This window comes from Camponotus vicinus, unplaced genomic scaffold (assembly GCF_025532165.1).
Source record: "Camponotus vicinus isolate PSW18456_S1 unplaced genomic scaffold, iyCamVici1.0 SCAF_12, whole genome shotgun sequence".
NCBI classification, from domain to species: Eukaryota; Metazoa; Arthropoda; class Insecta; order Hymenoptera; family Formicidae; genus Camponotus; species Camponotus vicinus.
The window spans coordinates 15,245,433-15,263,442 of NW_028141948.1; the positions used below are offsets into that span (position 1 = coordinate 15,245,433).

General features: G+C 32.0%; 1 protein-coding gene across 2 annotated transcripts; it reads right to left on the reverse strand.

Annotated features, from left to right (window-relative positions):
- Nucleotides 1-210: 210 nt before the first annotated feature.
- On the reverse strand, nt 211-17,018 carry Gp150 (leucine-rich repeat domain-containing glycoprotein 150). Of its 2 annotated transcripts, XM_083085104.1 has the most exons (10): nt 16,834-17,018; nt 6,746-7,022; nt 5,252-5,514; nt 4,681-4,982; nt 3,552-4,141; nt 2,996-3,338; nt 2,542-2,907; nt 2,184-2,357; nt 1,891-2,104; nt 211-1,730 (listed from the first exon to the last, which is right to left on the reverse strand). In XM_083085104.1, the coding sequence occupies exons 3-10, from the start codon at nt 5,498-5,500 to the stop codon at nt 1,326-1,328; spliced, it is 2,643 nt and encodes an 880-aa protein (XP_082941230.1). In that variant the 5' UTR covers nt 5,501-5,514; nt 6,746-7,022; nt 16,834-17,018; the 3' UTR covers nt 211-1,325. The 2 variants fall into 2 exon arrangements, with proteins under 2 accessions (XP_082941230.1, XP_082941229.1); XM_083085103.1 differs by lacking the exon at nt 6,746-7,022.
- Nucleotides 17,019-18,010: the final 992 nt, after the last annotated feature.

Below are 18,010 nucleotides of genomic sequence, written 5' to 3' on the forward strand. Positions count from 1 at the left end.
TGTATAAATTTTGTTTTTGTATTCAATCTTCAAGGAATATTATAAGTGTATGTGTAAAAACATGAAGCTAACGAAACATTTTTCGGTCCTCTCATCTAAATCGCACGTCTTTAACGTTTTTACATTTCTTTTTTTTAATATCTATATATTCTTCTCTTTAAGATTTTCATTTTTGTAACATACTCGGTTGAAACAGAAAGCAAACATTACTTTGATTTTATTTAAAATTTTATTAAAACGATATATTTTTATTATTACAAATGTTATTTACAGCATATATATAGTAATGTATAATAGTATTCGCAGCGACACAATACTTTACTTTGCAAATGTTAATGTCGCGCGTAAATTTATGGATCTTCGCTGGATAAAAATATTGTCTCCATAAGTCAATTATTAAATAATAATAAAAATTATATTTAATAATTATGAAAATTATACTTATTTATTGTTGTGGTACTGTATTGGCATATATTATTTTGATTGGACATCTTACAAAAAGCTCTCTTTTATCTCATTTTGTATACAATTTTGCATCTGTCATACATTCATTCATTCATCATCGATCACTAATTGATATGTTTTTGTCCAAATTTTCTATATTAATTTTCAATATCAATATTATTAAAAAAGAGAATTATCAATTATTATTCGATCATTAAAAAGAGAATTATAGATTATTATTCAATCTTTATAATTTCTAAATTATATATATATTTTTCTATAAACAAGCAGTACTGTTTAAAAAAACTTAAGCTTCGAAATTCGCCCGGCCGCTTATCGACAAATAAGTTGTAAGCTTAAAATTGTAAGTTTAAATAATACCTATAAATAATAAGTACTTTGCTATCATTATCAGGCATCATTTTTGAATTATAATAATAACGATAATAAACTTATATATTAATCGCTCTCTTTGTGTAAACTTTGAAAATGTGACAAAGCTCAAAAAACGAGAAGTATTTCAATAAATTGCATATATTTTTATAACATTTAATTAAATGCTAATAGTTATATTTATTCAATTTTGATATTCTTTCAATAGAAATAATAGAAAACTTGCCAATCATACGTATTGTTGGCTATGGTCAAACAAAGAAGAGTTTGCTTAATTGTTCTAATTGGAAATTATAATTATCGCATTTTCGCGAGAACAGTTATTCTAGCATGCACTCGCTTTCTCTTTTTCTCTTTTATCGGCTCCGTTGTTCAACCAATAACAATTTGTGAAGAATTTCTCTTGATTTGGGAAAGCGTAGACGTAAAGTGGTCACGATCAATCAGTCGGCCCATAATCGATCAGTTGATCAAGAAACAAATTTTCTCTATACACTCTCTGGTACGATTTTGTCGTAATGGAAGGTGCTGCTCGAGTAGAAGCTACCTCGTTTTGGCATGTGAGGTGTGGCTATTTCTTCCTGCAGGGGTTTGTAGACCAAACCGCAATTCTTATTGTCGACCAGACCTTGACGAAGGATCATAGGTGGCCTGAGAACCGGACCACGTCCTCGTTTGTTTGCCAAACAACAGGCAATGCGCGCTGCCAAGAGAAACATGACCAGAACGAATAGAACGGTGCCGGAAACTAGCCAGATTTTGAAAGTAGGCCTCAAATTGTACCAAGAGTGATATTCTGTGGTGATCGTAAAGTCTTCGTCATATTCTTGATCTTCCATGAGTCGCGGATCATCGGCATGTATACCGTGATCGATATTCAGTTTGAGAAGCTCCTGCAACAAATGCATTTGACATTATTGTGTCATCATTTCGCGATAATATTGTCGAGATTAAAATATTATATCTCGAGAGAAATTAAAGATAATTAAAGTATATAAGGGATATTTTTTTTTTAATAAACATGTTGCTGAAAATTATTTGCTATCATCTTACCTCGTCCTTATCGAGCTCGTTTCTTTCTAGTAAAGAATCGGAATCCTCTGAGTCATCGAGAAAATCGTTCTTCGGAACTGTATTTTTGCTAGGAACTCGTCTTGGTGGTGGTCCAGCGTCGATTCCATCGCAAGCTATCTTCGCCAAATCTGTCCATTGACTGATGCCTTTCGAATCGGTGTCGTCATCAATGTTACCAAAATCATTGAAATATCTATAAAAAGCATTATGAGATATTGAGATAATTCTCGTGCGATATATAAGATGGATATTGAATTTGAATATTTACTCACTTAACCATTTCTGTTGGTGTAACACCGCGATCGGTGAGCCATTGCAGAGCTTGATTAAATTCTTCATCACAATCTAGAGGATTGTGCGACAAATCTAGACCCGACAGTTTTGGCATAGATCTAAGTTCTTCGATAGTGATTCGTCGTAAAAGATTAGCTCGAACTGACAAGTATCTGAAACGAAGGCATGAAATATATCGATCAATGAGTATGTTAATGTCTTGTTTTTAAATACGAATTTTGCTATGGCAAAACTTCTGTTTTAGAAGAAAACTTGAAATAATCCTCAAATTAAAGAAAAAAATTAAAGAAAAATTATAAAAATTATATGAAAGAAAGTTTTTATTTAAAATCTCACCGAAGATTTCTCAATGGTATTCTAGCTTCGCTCCAAACACGTTCGAGATTGCAACGACTCGCGTCCAATTTCACGAGTGCTGGTGTATCCAAAAACGGCGTCACTTGCAATGTAGTCAATGGATTATTCGCAAGACTCAATTTGGTCAAACTCTCGGCACCGTAGAACATTCCAGATTGTAGAGTAGAGATGATATTATTGGAAAGATCCAATTCTCGTAGAGACGAGAGGCGTTTCAAGAGTCCAATAGGTAAACTGGTTAGGCGATTTGTTGCGAGATTCAGCCGAGCTAACGCCGGCATTTCGTTAAATGTGTCTGGTTGAAGATTGTCCAGACCACAATTCGCGCATTCAAAACGATAAATGCTGTTAAAAATTACGATAGTTATTGATATAAAATGATTTGCTTACTTCTTATATTTTTTAAATATAACGATAGGCTGAGATAGTTTACCTAAATGTATCGTATACCAAACCATAAGTTTTGAAAACTGGTAATGTTTGTAAAGTAGGATTATCATTCATCAGCAGAATCTGTAATCTTGGGTTAGATTTGAAATGATGCTCCGTTAATGAAGAGAGCTTATTATCACTGATGTCAAGATTTCGCAATTGGTCGAGGTCGCTGAAAGCATGTTGGTGAATTCTTTTCAGGTTATTCGACTTGATGTATAGTGCCTCTAATAATGGAACGCCATTCAGATCCTCCTTGGCGATTACTTTGATCTTATTTCTCGAAGCGTCAAGCGTCGTCAGTTTTGAAGCACTTACGGTAGCCAACGACGATATATTATTTCCTGAAAATAATTTCTTTTATATTAATCAACGTTTTTCTCAACAATAACATAACTATCTGAATTTAATTTATCCATCGGCATTAGCAATAGGTCGATAAAATAAAAATGTGCTCAATTATTTTTCTGTTAATTTCAATAATCGCACACACATTTCGTCTTGCGCTTATTTTCTAATTTAAATTACATCGCATTTAAATATGGCCATTTTCTTACCAGCGATGCGAAGAACTTGTACTTCTTTGTCAGTGAATAGATCGAGTGGGAGGTCATTCAGGATATTATCCGAAAGGTCCACTTCCACGAGCGACTCCAGCGAGTCGAAGATCGCGTTATCGATCTCCCTCAACCTGTTGCCACGCAAATTGATGTAACTGAGGCTGTGCATCTTGGAGAAAGCGGTGCGTTTCAGTCGCAGGATTCCATTGTTCGAGAAATCGAAATCAGTGATCGATGATGCGTGCAACAGGTAGTGCTTTGTCGGCTTCGTATGCGTGTCGTACATGTGTCTCAACATGTTACCGGAGATTGTGAGCAAACTGAGCTGTGTATTGTTCTGGAAGGTATTCGGATGAATATCGTGAAGACCGTTGCGCGTCAAGTTCACCGCGAACAGATATACGAGGCCGTTAAATGCAGTGCGATCTAATTCGACTATCTGTGTGTCGACGATGGCGATGGACTCCAATTGCTGGAGTCCGCGAGCTCGTAGGACATTTGGTCCCAATTGAATCTGGGGAGCATTTTCGATTCGCAGATGCGCGATGCCTGGTCCGAAGGCTTGTTCATCCACTAATTTGGTGCATCTACGGATAAAAAGAGAAAAATTAAGATAATTGTTGGAAAAAGTTACATATTGATACTCTTTATCTCTGTTATAAATTAATGGCATTAATTAATCGAGATTTAATCAAAAGACTGTCATGCAGTTCTATTATCTTTATATCTGAAACTCAATACGGTAATGAATTAATTCTTAGGACGACTTGGAAAATATAAAAAAGACCTCTATAACATGTTAGAATCAAATTCAAATATGCCATAACATCGTAATTTTTTGATTATCTCTTTTATTATGTATTCATACGTATTTTCGAATAAATTGCGTAAACAATAACGTTCCAAAAATCAAAATATGTCATATGCATAAAACAAGAATGGAGTATTTATTTGATTACGCGAGCAATTTCTTGTGTTAATATAAAGAAATATATATATGTCATAATTATTCTCTCTCTCTGAGCAGGAAATAGTCTATCAGCGAGCTCTTTATCTGCCGTTTCACTAAGGGATATGTTGTTATTGCATTATATAATGATTCGATTAGAAAAGCTGTGAAACATACGTTGCAGTCATTGCAGCGGCGTATTGTCCTGCGCATTTGCAATAATCAGGACACTGCGTCATGACTTCTTCGTCGTCATCAAGATCCGTATCCTCGTCTTCCTCGTAGTACTCCTCCTCGTCATTTTCATTATCCTCTTCATCATATGGCATATCGTCAAATTTCTTAAATTCCATACTTTCCGCCGCAGGTTTCACTTTCTTCGTTATTGACTTGATCGGTTTATCAGTCATTTTGATTCGCAAATCCGTGCGATCTCTTTGCGCTTCGGCTTTTAAGGTCTCTGCTACTTCTTCTTGAATCTGTATGATTGATTTTAATTGTAATTAAAACCAAAATCAGATTAAGATTAATCAGGATATTATATTTGACTTTTAAAATTATATTTGATAAAATGATTTTAATTCCTCAACATAATATATTAATCTGAAATCTTAATGATTCACGTAATAAAAAAATATTCGTGAATTAAATTTTTCTTTTAATATGAAAAAATATAAGAGACTGATTCACTATAACTTTATTAGATGATTAAAAATATTATGTGTCTTTCATGTAATTAAACACTGACCTTGGCATCGTCTTTATCTAAAGTGCGAATTTCCTGCATCAATATGTCCTTCATATTCAAGAAAGGTCTGGTATAATCTATAAATTTATCCTTCGTTGACACCTTCGCAGATTCAATAGTTGTATTTATTTCATTGCGAACAAATTCCGTGGAACTAGATAAAGACGAATCAGAAGAAGTGGTCGCGCTATCCGTGACAGTAGTGGCCGCTAAGAAGATGGTCAGCAGCCAAGCTGCCGAGATTTCCATTGTTGCAACTTATTCTGAAAATGATCCAACTTTATCATTTAACGAATAAAAATATTTTACGAGGTCTTTTCAAGCTGAATTTTTTTTATACGTCTATTAATACGTATTAATGTACATGTCGATAGTTTCGAATGCTATGAAAATGCTATTGATGAATTAATGATGAATTTTTTTTGTTATTAGAATTGTTATTACACATAATTGAATAGCTTTATTACATATTGAGTGTGGCTATAAATATTTGCAGTTATTTTGTAGTGTTAACTAACCGTTGTTAGTGAACAATATACAGAATGGGAGACTAAATTTAATATGTTTTATTACAATATAAATAATTATAATAATTCTTAGGGAATAAATTTAATATTCATTCAAAATTTTTGTAAATTTAAAAATGTTTTACAGAATTATTATTCTTTATGTTTTCAATAAATAATTAAATATTTTAATAATATATATAATATATATAATAATTAAATATTTTTTTAGCATGTAGTTTCTGAATTCTATGATCCATAGAAATGTACCATTTTCGAGCCATTTTGTGTAACATGAAACTTTCTCTTACTCTTTCTTCAGTAACATCTGGTGGCCAGTTTGTTTGTCGAGGCAAATGCTTTGTTAGACTTCTCGAAACTGAATTACTGAATTACTGAATGATAGATTGAAAAATGGGTAGAAATTTAAAGGATATATTAAAGAAATTAATATTATTAATTTATATGACTGTTTATGTGCTCGCACAATTTGTAATGCTACAAATATGCTTTTACATTTCCTATGTAATATGACAAATCTATATCAAAGTTCTAAGAATTTGATTGCTACGTAGAAGTATCATGTTCATATCGACGCTATCAAATACTAGAGAGCGAAAGTTCTTGACAGCCCAAATAAACAAGATAACATTTTTTAGAACAAAATTTGCATCCATTATTACAATGCTTCTCTTGACACTCTTTAAAAAAATATATAAATAAATAAATAAATGGATAAAAAAATATCAATAAATAAGTAAATAAAAATAAAAATAAATAAATAAATAAATAAATAGAATAGAGTTTATAATCAATTTTTATCGTGCTATATAAGTATGATATAAAAATATATAAATATTAATTCTTCCTGCACATAATGCAGTCTATGTTTCCCGGAATTCCGTGGAACTATCGAACTATTAAACATTCGTTAAATAGTAATAATAAATTAATTCTATCATTCGTGAGTATATATATCTTTATATACCTTTATTCCAAGGGAGACTGTTGTTCGAGGAACAATGCAAACTGCGCTCCGTTCGCGGTACCAGAGATTTTAGCGGACGCGGTTGCACTCAGTACAGCTCGTGCAAGCGTTACTACAACGTTGCAAACGTTACTTCACGATGCCCCACCTACGAACGCTGACGTTAGATAACCGTGACGGTTTGCAGACCGGCGCGACTTCTGGCACATACGTGGATAGATCGGATTCGATACTTTTCGACAGAGATGAAAACGCGCGGCGAATTCTCATTTGACGACTGCAAAAAGTATTCGAGAAAAACATCAAAAATATCCCGCGTCAGTGATAGTAATTGTTATCAAAGACATGAGCGATACAATTCGACAATCATTGTTCTTGCACAATATTTTCCTAATATGTCAGATAAGATGGGGGAAAGTATTTCATTTGGAAAATAGATATAATATAGATAACTGTATAATTTATAAAATCATATATTGTCCTTGATATACTATACGTTTCATTATTTTATATTTTAATGTCGAGATATCAATTATTAAATTACTCTATTTATAGTCATATTTATGTCAAGAGCGCTATCCCTTTGCAAAAGAAAGTGGAGAAATCCTTCTCTTAGAAAAAGGACTTGATTATCATTATAATTATTATTACAATAAGAATTATGATAATGTCGTTATATATCAAATGTTACATTATTATCATGAAAACGTGGAAAGATATTATTGTCTTCGAAATCTATTCAGCTTTTGCAAAATATTATCATATATACAATGTACAATCTTAGCAAAGAGTTTCAATTTTGTAAATAATGAATGATAGAAGAAGAGAGAAGAGATTTGCAATTTAACACTTAATGTTTAACATTTTTAAATTTCATTCATTTTTATCTAAGTTTCATTCATTTATTTCAAAACCAGTATAAAGCAAGTGACACAAATGTTGCACAATGATGTCAAATATCATTTTTATCACTTTTTTTTATCAAGAGTTAAGTCTTTAGATAGAGGGGTCGATTTTCTGATTCATTTTTATCAGTCACGATTCTTTTTGTTAATCGCTCGTGAGTTATATCATGTTAGCTGAAAAATTTCTTCGACGAAATCTCGTAAGTACGCACAAGTATAAACGAAAATTTACAAAATAATTAGAAGTTGTTAGATGAACATAGATTAGAATTGCGTAGGATGAGTAAGCAAAATGAAAATTCTTGCAACTTTGTAATTTTATAAAGTCTCGCCTTTATAAAACTTATAGAACAATTGATTTTTAAAAACCAATATATATGTTCCATCCGTTTCATTTATACAGGATTTCTTTACATAACTATGCTACCAAAACCAGTTATCATAAATATAAAATTTGACAACTTTTATTTATACAGATGTGCATCCAATAGTTAATAATATAAACATATTATATATTATTATGAAATTTTGATAAAATTTTAAAATACGGATGTATTTTAGAATTCACTTTGTTATCGCGTTTAGATATCGAACAGATTTAATTATATCGTGTCTTAGTTTTTGTGTTCCTTTAGCTGATCTGATTGAGCACAGATTAAATATACATTAATTTCTGAAGTGGGATTTACACGAGTTACTACGTCGTTCTTATGCTTTTTTCTGCGTAAATAATTTCTTGGCGCGGACGAATTATTCAAATGCAAGTGTGCAAAGAATAGTTATCACCGATTCATACAATCTACGTAAGAATATAGCTTACGTTAGTATGCAGTAGAAGAACGTCACAGTGATATGCAAATGCTAAAATCACGGAATTATTTTCGCGCATCGGAAATACACGGAGTAGTAATTCTGAAGTTTTCAATTAGAATTGCAATTAAAACCGAAAAGTAGCAGCGCGATAAGTTAGACGATATTTACTAGATGATATTATCAGCGTATTTGAGTGAAAATCGCGCGACTTAATTATTTTATTTCTCGGGAAATTTACAATACGCGTTTTAATCAACACGCTGCGCAATAATCACTCGAGATGTTTCTCCTCTCTTGAGGACAATGGAATTATCTTACATTGATGACTCTTGTGTTTATCTCACTCGGCAACATGATCGAAGATCGAGGTACGTGTGATTTCGTGAGAACCCGTTGATATTTATTCACATTATTCAGTACTTTTTTAAATTAGATTGTGATTGAACAAAGGATGGGATTTAAAATTCCTTCCCATTCCTTCCAAATGATAGGATTTAGCTGGAATATCATTTTAAATCTCGATCTCCGAATTAAGAGATTTATCTTCGTACTTGACATCTGCGCCAGATATTTCTTGTCATCTCGGTTACTTTGTAACACGTTCCTTTGAGATCAACCGAAAGAAAATATTTAGGAAACGTTTCTTCCATAAAAATTCAGCTTGCTTCCTTTTAGCGTCATATGGAGCTTTTCTTTGTTGAAAGTTTTTTGAAGAAATTACTCAAAAAAAATTGATCCGTTGGAATACAAAACTCCAGAAGATCGAATCCGTAAAGTGAACAAACATACGTGTGAATGTGAGTTTAAGAGACGGAAGCTAAGTATAGGGTCCGCGAGTTCCATCTGGAGTTCTTTGTTCGATCTCTGAAAGATAACTCGGCGGCTCCTCGGCGAAGTTTGGACCAGGTAGTGTTACTTGCTCCGAGGCGCAACAAGCGCAGGTGGTCGGGACCCTCCCTTTAAGTCCTAAATTGTCGGCGGGTCTCCCCTTTCCCCCTCCCGCAAAAGTGCGGAGCGAAAGATCAACCTGATTCGAAAGAGGCTCTCAATAAATCTCGAAATAAGCTGACATTTTTTTTCAAATAAGACAGCAAATTATATAGATAACAAGAATGCATTGCGTGGAAATAACATCAATAGAGAATTAAAATTATAGGAAAATATATTTCTTGGAAGAATTTTAAAGCGGAAGTTAAAAATAAAACTTGGAAGTTTAAAAGAATCTTAACTTTTAACTAAGCAAGCAAAAAAATACTGATTATTTTTACTAAACTTAAAAAAAGACTTATATAGATAAGTTATTGTTGTACAGATAAACTCCTGTGCTTGAACATAATTTTTTGATAAAGAAATTATACATATATATTATAGAGTGATATATAAAGTATTATGTTGTAGTTAAATTAGCAATAAAATAGCAAAATCAGCAATAAAATAAAATATAAACTTTTTTATGCTTTATTAAGTATATTAAATATTAAATAAATAGTTCTTTAAAAATCCTATTTTTTAACTACAATTTTATTTCTGCAAATATTTTAATCATCAAATTATCAAATCAAATTATATTGTGTTCTCTCTATCGACAAAGTTGTTACGCCTTATTCAGATATGTAGCACGATTGGCCGATGGCAACTATATTCCATTGATTAATCTTTCCCTCCTTATAACAATAACTTGTAATTATGTGGCGCGGATAATTTTGAGATTGCAACATGATTGTCATAAATCACGCGGTTTAATCCTACATGCGGAAAAATATCGAGGTTAAAACACGTTTGCTTTTGCAGTCTGATATTTTTTGCGATTATCCATCCATTTAATCACATTCCATCGAACGTACGCAAACGTGTATTGCACACTCTCGTATGTTTATGTACGACATGAATACGATAATTCTCGAGGAGGCGTACTTTGCTTTCTAAATACGAATTGCAATATAGGAAAAATTATTTGACGCTTCATCGTGAACGATTGTGATTCACGCAGGGGGCTAGCAAACACTCTTGACTCTTGACATTGTTCTATATGTTTATTAAATAACAATTTCTCGTGCAATTTTAATCCGCATTTACGGATTAAAAATAACAAGTTTAAAAGAATGTTATAACTAATTATCAATATAATAGTAATAAATTATTATATGTATATTATATACATTTTTTAGAAACTTATATATATGGATCTTTTTTTCATTAGTAGCACTTTACAAAGAATTTTCTGAGCCTGCATTAGAAACCCCAGATTGATGTATGAGATGCCAGTATCTCTATGTAACACAAATATAATCCGAACCAGATTTGCGAAATGCCAATAAAAAATATACTAACCAATGATTATTATTCACGTATATGTACACACACACATACACAATTTTATCATCGTGTATGAGTCATGAAATTATATTATTGTACTTATTAAACGCAGATATTAAGTATAAGAGTATATTTCTGGTTTCCTTTTTTTTTTGCGAAAATCTGATTTTATTTTTTTCCTGTAATCGCGATGCTCTCGTTTTGTCGCATGAATCATAATCGTTTCTCACATAATTGAAACTTATGCAATTACGCCACTCTTGCAATTATATATTAATAACGCGAATATTACAATGACAGATTGCGTGTCTGGTCCATTCAATGGCTGTGTGTAAAACAAGTATTAGATATATAATAGACTGGCAGTATGTATGGTCATGTATATTTTTTTGTATTTAAGTTTTTTTAACTATCATAATGTGGTAAATATATATCGCACAATTATCCGGTGCTGGTGTTGCAAATTAGTTTGTACCAGTCACTCTTTCTTATATATTATTTAAGATATTAATGTTCCTTGTCTTAATTGTAATTTAGATCTCAATTATTATATAGCTAATCCATATGCAATGCAGTCATTAAAGAATTAACAATACAAAAAAAATTATACGACACGTTTTGTAATTAAAATGAGAATAAAATGGGAAAATAATATTTCTTCATGGACATTACAGAATCATAAGATAAATATATTTTTGAACTTGGATCTGGACTCTTAAACTCTTATTATCAATTCATTTTAAAACTCTAGAGAGAAAGTTCCACGTGTAAATTAATTTCTTAATTAAATATTTCTTATCCTCTCGTATAGCTACATCATTTAAAAATTTTAAAAACAGCTCCGCAATTTTCTTTTTTATCGTGAAAGATACCATAGTGTTTTATCTCCTCGTGATATCGGTATATTTATCTCTCGTACTCTGTACTCGAAGAACATATTTGTTTTGTCTCTGGCTGCGTTATTGCCTGTTGTAATTTAGCACATGGTTAATAAACGGTATGTGTGTATGTACGTACATGTGCATGCGCGCGTTTATGTATGTGTTCAAATAACGAACAGTTGCATGCGTATATGTCAGATCTTTCAAATTTTGTTCTGAACTTCCTTGAACTTTTTCCCTCTCTTTCTCTCTTTTTCTTTTTCTCGCCTTTTCGAAAATCGTCTTTCTCGCCTTTAAATTATTAAATATTAAGTAAAATTATTTTGAAAATATTGTATTTCGATTTTAATTTACTACATTTGCGAATTTAATTCTTAGAAGTCATCATACGGTGAAAATACCGTATTTCAATTTTAATTTACTATATTTGCGGCTTTAATTTTTAGAAATCATCAATTTATGATGATAATATCTCGTCAGTATCCCCAGGTTATTTGTGTTTCTCTATGACAAAGCTTTTTCATGTCAATAACCGTCGGTCCGCCGGAGGTCAATCCACGTCGTTGACCCTTTAGGTCTACGTGATTCGGCAGAAGAGAAAGAGAAATGAAAGTAGTGTGAATGATACGGCCACACGTACCGATAGTTTGTATTCGATACAGACGGAAGATATGAAGCTGTCCGCTTATGAATTATGCGAATCAAGGACAAAAGACATAAACGTACTTTACTTGAATGTAAATGCGACTCATTGAGATGATATCTTCATATGTTGCACAGAGCGCAAAAAGACATAGAGCTACTGAAATCGCGATTTTACAGAATATCTCTGATCGTTCATTTGTTTTTATACTTTAATTTATTTAGTTAATTTGATCTATTTGTTGGTGAAAATTAGATATATTAATCTATGATTCAGATATATATGCAACGGCTTTATAAAGGATTATAAAGAACAGTTCCATAAATATGCATATATCAGCATCTACATTCATTACTTGATCTGAGTAATTTTCTCATAAATCTCGTCAAGTCTCGTTAAATCTTTTGTATGGACATTTGTAATGTACATACGTATTGATACAATTCACATGATAACCTTAATCCTAATCGTCTGCAATTATGTATGCTTCGTTAAATCTTTTGTATTGCTAGATTTTCAGTGTACGATATACTGATAAAATTCCGAAAACTAATCGTCTGCAATTATGTATATTTCCAATTAGTGTAACATTGTGATAAAAGGAATTTATCGTTTTAGATTTCCTCATTTCTCGATATTATCTAGAGGTTGGAACATAAGGAAATATATAATAATATATAATAATCTATTAAGGAAAAACAATATGTGATTTTTAATAAATCGTTTAGATTATAAATCCTCGTGATAAAATAAGTAATACAATTATTTTTTACTTTGATGCGATAGTGACAAAGTTGGCATATTATCTTTCTTGTCATTAAAACAAGTATATATAAACTACTTCATGTTTTCGAAATATCGACATTGTCCCATCATCATGCGGCCTCGTAACCACATGGCATTGAGAAGATCGTTCCGATGGTTCATATGTCGTGGATAGAAAGCACGTTTGTTGCCACATAGCCTTTTATAGTTGCATCGCACATGAATTGAGCCGCGATATCTTCCGGGTGTAGCTTATAAACATTCTTTGTTAATAATATTGGAATCATTACTGAAGATAATTAAGTCCGAGTTTCATTGAATTACCATTTCCAGTCAAAGAAAAATTAAACCGAAAAAAATGAGATGGAATATTTAATCGTAAAAATCATAAAAACGGTATTGAATAATTTATAGGAATTAAATGAAAAACATATTTCTTTAAGTATTTGCAAAATATAGAGCTCATAACACAATAATTTCAAATTACGCATACATATTAATTGACGTTTGATAATTGATGATTTAAGATGGTGATTTCTAGTGATTTCACTGCACTACAAGCTAATATAAAGAACATGAGGAAAACGTGTTCGAAAAAAAAATGTATGTATATTCCATCGCTCTCGAGTAATTTTTTTCAGCAAATTGTTTTCTCGATTAGTAGATCGATTCTTGAATTTAAATTAGTACTTTCAGTTGATAATGATTATATTCTTCTTTTCGATTAGTAGATCGATTCTTGAATTTAAATTGGTACTCTCAGTTGATAATGATTATATTTTTCTTCATTATTTACAAGTGATAATAGCATTCACAAAGCGTATAAGTGATAAAAACATTCACAATCCATTAAAAAAATAACTTTACACGTACAATATAAAATGAATTTTTAAATGATCTTAAATGATTTTTCAATTTTTAAATGATAATCTATTTTTCCCCTCAAGTTACTTTGTTTACCAGTGAAATTCTGAAATTCAGTATACAATGATCGACACGTATTAATCATTTATCTCCTTTATCGCACCGCATTATTCATCGCGATAAAAAGGAGCGCTTGCATGGAACATCGTGTACGTTTTCCTCTTTGCTTGATTTGAATTAAAAAAAACGAAATGGTAAAAAAAATTAATCGATACATCTAGCTCTTCTATTCATGTATCCGGAATAAATTCAAATGAAAGCATCGTGACAAAGAAAAGATTCTGAACTTATTGTTAGCAGCGAGATAATGCTATTGAAAAGTATTTTAAATTAGTAATTTTTATAAATGTTTTTATAAATATATACAAATTATATAAATATCTGCAACATTTTTTTCTCAAATACACACATAAGTAACGTTATATCAATTAATTTGAAGATATTGCAGGAAAGTAATATTAACAGAAATCTGTGATGCAATGTCAATAACAATTTATGTATATATATAACTTTAGGATATAAAATATAAAATATAAAATATTTCAAGAGTAAAAATTGAATTATAAATTATAAATTTCTATAAATTAAATGAATATTTTAGGGACGTATATCCATTATTTTAAATAATAGCATTTAATATGAGATGTGCAGCATGATGATTTGACACATTTTGCCGCTATAGAATAGCAGTTTTACTCGCACCTTGACCGCCATCAGATATTCGCCGGCTTTCACAACTAGATTCGATAGAGGCGCAATGGATCACGTGGTTCTTACATACAAAAATAGATTATCTGGGTGGACACTGACCTTGCTATTGCGTAATGGCGCGATTCTCAAAGGCACATAATAATAATAGAGTCAGTCGAAATACGCCGCATACATTGTAGTGAACCACGAGACTTTAAATTGTGTGTGGATAAGAATTTTTTTTTCTTAAATCAAAGACGTAAGAATTAAAGAGTTAAAAATTGACGACATTTTGGAAAACATAATGTTTATAAGTTTTATAGACTTGATTAGTTCGATATCACCGATTAGCATGCATGGAATAATATCGCGATAAAAAAACGTGCAAATATTATGCATCGTGCTGCCTTCAGAGTCATCAAAGAAGTCTTTTTCTTTTTTCAGTTATTTATTATTACATCCTAATAACACATACTGCTTTTTTTAAATTCTTTACAGAATCGACTTTTTAAATTTTTTACTTGTCTCATTTTTTATCGATTTTCACTTAGATAGGGATACGTTTGCACAAGAATTTAAATATTTATCGAGTAGCTAAAAGCGGACTGAGTAATATATTATTTAACTTTTATATCCGGTTGTATATTTGAAATAGTAGATGAAGCTTTTCCTTTTTTTCCTGGTTTATATATGTACATTTTTAAAATATGATAAAATTTTATACATGCAAGTTATATATATCTGCTAAAAATAAGATAATATCAATTGTATATTAATTATGAAATTAGAGTGTGTTAAATAAGATAAATTTCAAAACTCTAATATAACTCTCAATTCCCAACAATTCTCTTTTAACAAAATTTTCACCTGCGACTAAATTAGTTTATTTTCTCATCCATTTATTTATATTCTTGAATTTTTGTATCTAAGATAATTTAGAAAAATAAAAAAGACTATGCGATGTTTTCAAGATATTATGCTTTGTTTACGCGAAAAGGTATGATTTGATAGCGCGAAGGATTTTTCCGCTCGATGTATCTTCGCAAGTAAGCCTTATGGAAAGTTTCGTGAAAGTCAATGAGGGAAGCCGGCCTAAAATCGAGAGTCTCGCCGATCGAATTCGTGAATTCGAGATACGCGCATATATGACGTCTAAAAATATACGATGAGATCATGTGTACATGCGACATGTCAACAATCACGTTGCGCTACGAGCGAGCAAAATGCGAATTTTCATCGACGGTATCGCTGATGCGCAAATACTTTGAGTAACAAGCTTCAAAAGAATTTCGCGATCGTTCGCGACAGTCGACATCGATGCGATGTCTTCGTGATTGAAATTTGCATTCGGCAGAAGCGATTTCCAGGTCACACTGACGTACGAATGAAGGATGGAATTAGAAATAAGAATGATTCGAGAAGACAATGCATCAGAATGTCAATTATTGTAAGGCGAAGATAATGAGAATCAGTAATAATTTACATACACAATCCGTGACGTGTCAGTCCAGCTGCTAAAAAGTTTTCAAATCAATTAATCACTTTCGAATTCGAATTAAATAATAATTTTAATGATAAAAAAATTTTCCATTTATTTGAACATATCTACACTCTTTGGTATTTGTGGAATTCTCAACATTTGAAGTTGTTATTATTCAGCATTAGCTTTTCGTGGATGAGAAAAATGCTGACTTGACAAGAAAATGCGTGCCTCAAAATTCTCCAGAAATCATGCGTATTTTATTTTCCTGATGTAAATTTATTTCCATAATACTTCAAAAAATATCAAATAACAAATAAAAATAATAAATATTAAAATCAGTTTGCGAAGTACTCCGAAATGTTGGCAATTAAAGTAATTTCGATGAGGAAAGAAAGTAGTTTCTCAAAAATTTGACAAGTAAAGGGACCAGGAAGTACAAGCAGATATTGCGATGATTGTGCAACGCAAATAGTTCACGGTGATAAGATAACGTTTCTGAAGTAGAGTGATCAACGTCATATCCTAACTTGACATATAGGAGCATCCTCGGATAGGTCGGAGCCATTTTGAGACGATCGATCGGGTTGCCGATCATCGATCTCATCATCGTAGTTGCATTGCATCGGAAGAGACCCGCGAGTCCGTCTTGTGATGCGATGAGCACTCACCTGGTCTGCAGGTTTGTTGTTTACGGTTCCAGAAGGGTCGAGGGGTCCGCTCGTACGACTTTACGGCGGAATATGTGCAAGTAGGAAGGACCGGTTCACGTTTCGTTTATCGTTCTCACGTTTATATTGCGTACGACGGAATTTCTGAACTAAAGCGCCTGTCGGAGCCGAGCGAACTATTCGAGGCGTACCTTCCGAGAGACGGAACAGTCACGCAGAGCGTGGGGCCCCAGGGTCGGACACGCCGATTGGTTGGTCTGATCTCCTGGACTTGTTGGTGGGTCTTAGGTAAAAATTATGCTGACAGGTGAGCACCGATGCGCCACCTGGAAAGAGCTCGATCTCTTGGGAGAATGGGCTGAAAGAGAGAAAGAGAAAAAAAGAGAAAGAGAGAGAGAGAGAGAGAGGTTGTTGGAGAACGGCTTCGCGGTTGCCGATCGACTGCGTGGGTGTCGATGCGACAGCAAGAGGCTGCGATCCGGTTAAAAGGAAGTGCGTGGACAAAAACAAGTATAGACCCTAAAAACTATTAACAAGAGATTAAAGAAAGATATTAGCAACATAATTACGCAAGCATAGAGATTGGGCTACCACTGTAGTAATCAATAATATAATCAATAATTTTTGAGGGTAAAGAAAAATTAAGGATAAAAAACAAATCAATTGATGAATTTATTTGTTTTAAAAAATAAATCTTTTAAAAATGGCTCGAGATGACAATCAGAGACAATAAAAAATGCAACTTCTACATAATTATAATTCTACATAATTATAATTACATACAAACGTAGTTTAAAGTCGAAGGAGACACATAACAGTGATAACATAAATTCTGAAAATATTATAAAGATAAGATAATAATATAGTAGAGAGAACTTATAGGTGCAAATTACGATGTATGTTGCAATCCGTAAAAAACAATGACAATCGCAAAAATGTTGGAATATTAAAAAAATTTTAGCGCGTTGTTCTTTTTCTAATTGCATAAATAGATACTAATCCGCAAATATTAATCGGCATAATATATTAAAAGTTTCTTAGATATTTGGAGCTAAGACATATGCGAATATTTTGAGAGAAGCAAGAAAATATTAAATTAAGTTAGAATGTTAAGTTTATATTGCATATATGCAACTGGAATAAAATACATTCTAAATACTAAATATCGCCATTGTTT

What these genes read in the sequence shown, in the direction of transcription:
- Gp150 (XM_083085103.1), bottom strand. Translation starts at nt 5,500, where the DNA reads ATGGAAATCTCGGCAGCTTGGCTGCTGACCATCTTCTTAGCGGCCACT. An exon ending in GCCGCTGCAATGACTGCAAC is followed by an intron (nt 4,142 to 4,680) that starts GTATGTTTCACA and finishes TTTTATCCGTAG; the next exon opens with ATGCACCAAATTAGTGGATG. An exon ending in ATACCATTGAGAAATCTTCG is followed by an intron (nt 2,358 to 2,541) that starts GTGAGATTTTAA and finishes CCTTCGTTTCAG; the next exon opens with ATACTTGTCAGTTCGAGCTA.